Here is a 4,693-nt window from a genome sequence, read left to right as displayed (position 1 = left end):
AGTGCATTTATTTTCTTTTTCTTTCCTTTTCTCCCTCCCCCCATCCCCATCCACTGCCAGTCTTGGGGTGGGAACTCAGAGCTTGGGCCCTGTCCCTGAGCCTCTTTGTGCTCAGGGCTAGCGCTCTACCACTTGAGCCACAGTGCCACTTTCAGCTTTTGTTGCTGTTCTTGTTGTTTCCTGTGATTATATTGTAGATAAGGGTCTCGTGGACTTTTCTTGCCCAGGCTGGCTTTGAACCTCCATCCTCAGACCACAGCCACCTGAGTAGCTAGGATGACCAGCGTGAGCCCGGGCTGGTGCCCGGCTACCCATTGCATTTTTGAGACTTTTTAAACAAATTATTATTATTCAGCTAGCTCCACTGATGCGTGAAAGAGATTCCCGGACACAGGAGATATTGCAGGCACCGCAGGTGGAGAAGGCCGAGCACCTTACCAGGAGGAGGGCGGAGGGGGGGTTGTCTCTCTGTCACCTTCCCCACCCCCCATCCCCTTCTTCTGTTGGCTTTCCCTCGGCAGGAGCTGCCATGGCGCCCGTTCGCGGCCTGTGGCTGGCGTGGGCGCTGTTAGGAGTGGCTGGCGCGTGTCCGGAGCCCTGCGCCTGCGTGGACAAATACGCCCATCAGTTTGTGGACTGCGCCTACAAGGAGCTGCGCGAGGTGCCCGAGGGCTTGCCAGCCAACGTGACCACGCTCAGCCTGTCGGCCAACAAGATCGCGGTGCTCCGGCAAGGGGCCTTCGCCAACGTCACCCAGGTCACGTCGCTGTGGTTGGCGCACAGCGAGGTGCGCACGGTGGAGCCGGGCGCTTTGGCTGTGTTGAGTCAGCTCAAGAATCTCGACCTGAGCCACAACCTCATCTCCAGTTTCCCTTGGAGCGATCTGCGCAATCTGAGCGCGCTGCAGCTGCTCAAGATGAACCACAACCGCGTGGGCTCGCTGCCCCGGGACGCGCTCGCGGCGCTGCCGGACCTGCGCTCCCTGCGCATCAACAACAACCGGCTGCGCACGCTCGAGCCCGGCACCTTCGACGGCCTGGGCGCCCTGTCGCACCTGCAGCTTTACCACAACCCCTTCCACTGCGGCTGCGGCCTGGTGTGGCTGCAGGCCTGGGCCGCCAGCACCCGCGTCTCGCTGCCCGAGCTGGATTCCATCGCGTGCGCCTCGCCCCCCGAATTGCACGGGGTGCCGGTGCATCGCCTGCCGGCCCTGGCCTGCGCGCCGCCCAGCGTGCGCCTGCGCGCCGAGCCCGCGCCGCCCGCGCCCCCCGGCGCCCCGCTGCGCCCCGGCTCCGCTCTGCTGCTGCACTGCGCGGCCGAGGGTCACCCCGCGCCCCGCCTGCAGTGGCGGCTTCAGATCCCCGGGGGCAGCGTCACCCTGGAGCCGCCGGGCCCGAGCGGGGAGGGCACCGGGGACGCCGCTCCGATCGGGGAGGAGGGGGAGGAGGGGGACGAGCCCACGCAGACGCAGCCCCCGACCCCCACGCCCGCCCCGGCCTGGCCCGCGCCCCCGGCCGCGCCACGCTTCGTGGCCCTCGCCAACGGCTCCCTGTGGGTGCCGGCGGTGAGCGCCAAGGAGGCGGGCGTCTACACCTGCCGGGCACACAATGAGCTCGGCTCCAACTCCACGGCCGTGCGCGTGGCCGTGGCCGCGGCCGGGCCCCCCAAACACGCCGCGGGCGAGGGCGGACCCGCGGGGGGCCAGGCCCCGACGTCGGAGCGCAAAGCCGGGGGCCAAGGCCGGGACAACAGCGTGCTGCCCGCCAAGCCCGAGGGCAAAGGCAAAGGTCAAGGCCGAGCCGGGCCGGCGGAGCTGCCGGAGGGGGCGGAGGAGGAGGAAGGAGGAGAGGAGGGAGGGGAGGAGGAGGAGGGAGAGGCGGGCCCCGGGGAGGAGCGGGAAGGCGCGCGGGAGCAGCACTGCGGGCGCGGGGACCCCACGCGCTACGTCTCCAACCACGCGTTCAACCAGAGCGCGGAGCTGAAGCCGCACGCGTTCGAGCTGGGCGTCATCGCCCTGGACGTGGCGGAGCGCGAGGCCCGCGTGCAGCTGACGCCGCTGGCGGCGCGCTGGGGCCCGGGGCCCGGCGGCAGTCCCGGGGCCTCGGCGCGGCCGGGGCGCCGGCCCCCGCGCCTGCTCTACCTGTGCCCCGCGGGCGGCGGCGCCGCCGTGCAGTGGTCGCGCGTGGAGGACGGCGTCAACGCCTACTGGTTCCGCGGCCTCCGGCCCGGCACCAACTACTCGGTGTGCCTGGCGCTGGCGGGCGAGCCGTGCCACGTGCGCGTGGTGTTCGCCACCAAGAAGGAGCTGCCGTCGCTGCTGGTCATCGTGACGGTCGGCGCCTTCCTGCTGGCGCTGGCCACGGTGCCCCTGCTGGGCGCCGCCTGCTGCCACCTGCTCGCCAAGCACCCGGCTAAGCCCTACCGCCTCATCCTGCGCCCCCAGCCCCCCGACCCCATGCAGAAGCGCATCGCCGCCGACTTCGACCCCCGCGCCTCCTACCTGGAGTCGGAGCGGAGCTACCCGGGAGGCCGCGGCGGCGGCGGCGGCTGCGCGGCGGGCGAGGGCCCCGGGGGGGAGCCCGGGGAGGAGCCCCCCGACGGCCCCGAGGAGGACGACGCGGACCCCCGCGGGGACCCGCAGGCCGCCTGCTCGCTGGAGGGGTCGCCGTCCAAAGCCCACCCCGAGGAGTTCGAGGCCGGCTCCGAGTACAGCGACCGGCTGCCCCTGGGCGCCGAGGCCGTCAGCCTGTCCCCCGAGATCAACGGCAACTACCGGCACACAGCCGGCTGAGCCCGGGCCTGCCCGCGCCGTCGGGGCGGGGCGCGCGGAGGAAAAGGCCTGGGGCTGGCGGCGCACCCCTCCCCCGCCTCCCCATCTCCCAATCCCCCTCCCCCGTCTCCTAATCCCCCCTCCCCATCTCCTAATCCCCCTCCCCATCTCCTAATCCCCCTCCCCCATCTCCTAATCCCCCTCCCCCATATCCCCTCCTCCATCCTCCTTTCCCTCTCCTCCCTTTCCTCCATCTCTCCAAATCCCACTCCGCCCTCTCCCCTAAATCCTCCTCCCCACCTTCCCTAACGTGTGTGTGTGTGTGTGAGAGAGAGAGAGAGAGAGAGAGAGAGAGAGAGAGAGAGAGAGAGAGAGAGAGAGAGAGAGAGAGAGAGAGAGAGTCTGTGTGTCTGTGTGTGTGCATTGGTCAGGGGCTTGAACGCAGGGCCTGAGCTTTTGTGCCCAAGGCTAGTGCTCTACCGCTCAGAGTCCCAGCTCCACATCTGGCTCTTCTGTTTTGATGAGGGTCTCTTGGTCTCTTCCTGCCTGCCCTGGCCTCACGCTGTGATCCTCAGCTCTCAGGCTGTGCAGTAGCTGGGGTGTTCAGAGAGCCCCACCCCGAGAAGCTTCCCCAGCTTGGCCTGCTAGAGCCATGCAGCAGGACCTGAGCCCAAATCCCCAGGACCCCGCTGAGTCCCTCCTCCTCCAAAGCACAGAGTCCCCTCCTCACCTCCTTTGTGTGATGTCCAGTCGGATGACCGCTCATTCCCAGCGTTCCCTGCAGCAGAGGAGGCAGGGTCCGGACCCCTCCACTCCCCTCCACTCCACCTTTGGAGGATTGCCAAGCCAGAGCCTGACTTCCATTTCAGTCTCAAGACCCCAAGAAGATTCCACCCCCACCCCTATTCTCTCTACTAAGCCCATTTCCCCCATCCCCTATTCCATCTCCCACCCCAAACTGTCCCCACTCTCATTCTCCCCGCACCTGGCTTCCCTCTCCTTCCTTGTTTCCGTTCAGGAACCAAACTTGGAGCTTTTTCAGCTCCAAGCACTGATTCTCTGATTTTTATTGTTTTCAAAGACAGCAACATTTTGGGTCTGGTGCTAATCTTCCCTCTCCCCACTTCTGGAATGGGGTGTACATGTCTTGTCATACGCGGGAGAGAGGGACCCCTTCCAACCTTCTCCAGAGAGACACTGCCCTGTCCTCGATCATTTTCCTTGCCCCTGAATTGTGATGCCCAGAGATCTGGTTGCACACCAAGTTGGTTTCAGGGGTGCAGGAAGCAAGCTAGGTGTCCTTGGGGAGCCTCCCCCCCCCCCCAGCAGTGTAGTCCTAGCTCCACCAGCCCAGCCTGGTCCTGGACTGTGGGAGTCAGTGTTGTGTGCAGTGTGGTCGTGTAGGGGGGAGGGGAGGGGAGAGGGAGGGAGGGGGAGGGAGAGAGGGAGGGGTGGGGGCCGTCGAGGTCCATTTTCTCTTCTTGCCAGCGGTGGCGGGGTGGGGTGAGGGGTCACAGACCTCCAGGCTTAGCAGCACAAGCGTGGCTGGCGAGCCCGCGTTCTTTTCTAAGTTTCTGTATGTGGACAGTGAATAAAACCATGGATTTGATCTAGGCCTGCTGAGCCCGGGGAGTTCTTTGTGGAGGGGGAGGGGGAGAGGAGGGAGGGGCGGGGGGCAAGGGACAAAAGAGGAAAACCAGGAAGAGAAGGATCTGGCCCCTCACGGAAGGGTCTTTGTGTGCCTGGTTTGGGTTTGTTTGTTGTCAGGGCTTGCACTCGGGGGCTGGCTGCTGTCCCTGAGCTTTTTCTGCTCCAGGCTTGCGCTCCACCACATAGAGCCCCAACTCCATTTCCAATTCTGATGGTTCGTGGGACTGGCTTTGAACCAAGAGCCTCAGATCTCAGCTTCCTGAGTTAGCTGGG

The 4,693-nt window shown here is 65.9% G+C and overlaps 1 protein-coding gene across 1 annotated transcript; it reads left to right on the top strand.

Moving 5' to 3' along the window:
• Window positions 1-523: 523 nt before the first annotated feature.
• On the top strand, window positions 524-2,857 carry Islr2 (immunoglobulin superfamily containing leucine rich repeat 2). Its single transcript, XM_090321780.1, has one exon. It carries the CDS (start codon window positions 530-532, stop codon window positions 2,789-2,791), a length of 2,262 nt encoding a protein of 753 aa, XP_090177906.1. The 5' UTR covers window positions 524-529; the 3' UTR covers window positions 2,792-2,857.
• The last annotated feature ends 1,836 nt before the right edge of the window (window positions 2,858-4,693 follow it).

Source organism: Megascapheus bottae, chromosome 30, assembly GCF_031878675.1.
Source record: "Megascapheus bottae isolate mThoBot1 chromosome 30, mThoBot2.hap1, whole genome shotgun sequence".
Lineage (NCBI taxonomy): Eukaryota > Metazoa > Chordata > Mammalia > Rodentia > Geomyidae > Megascapheus > Megascapheus bottae.
This window is presented reverse-complemented; position numbering and strand designations above follow the sequence as displayed.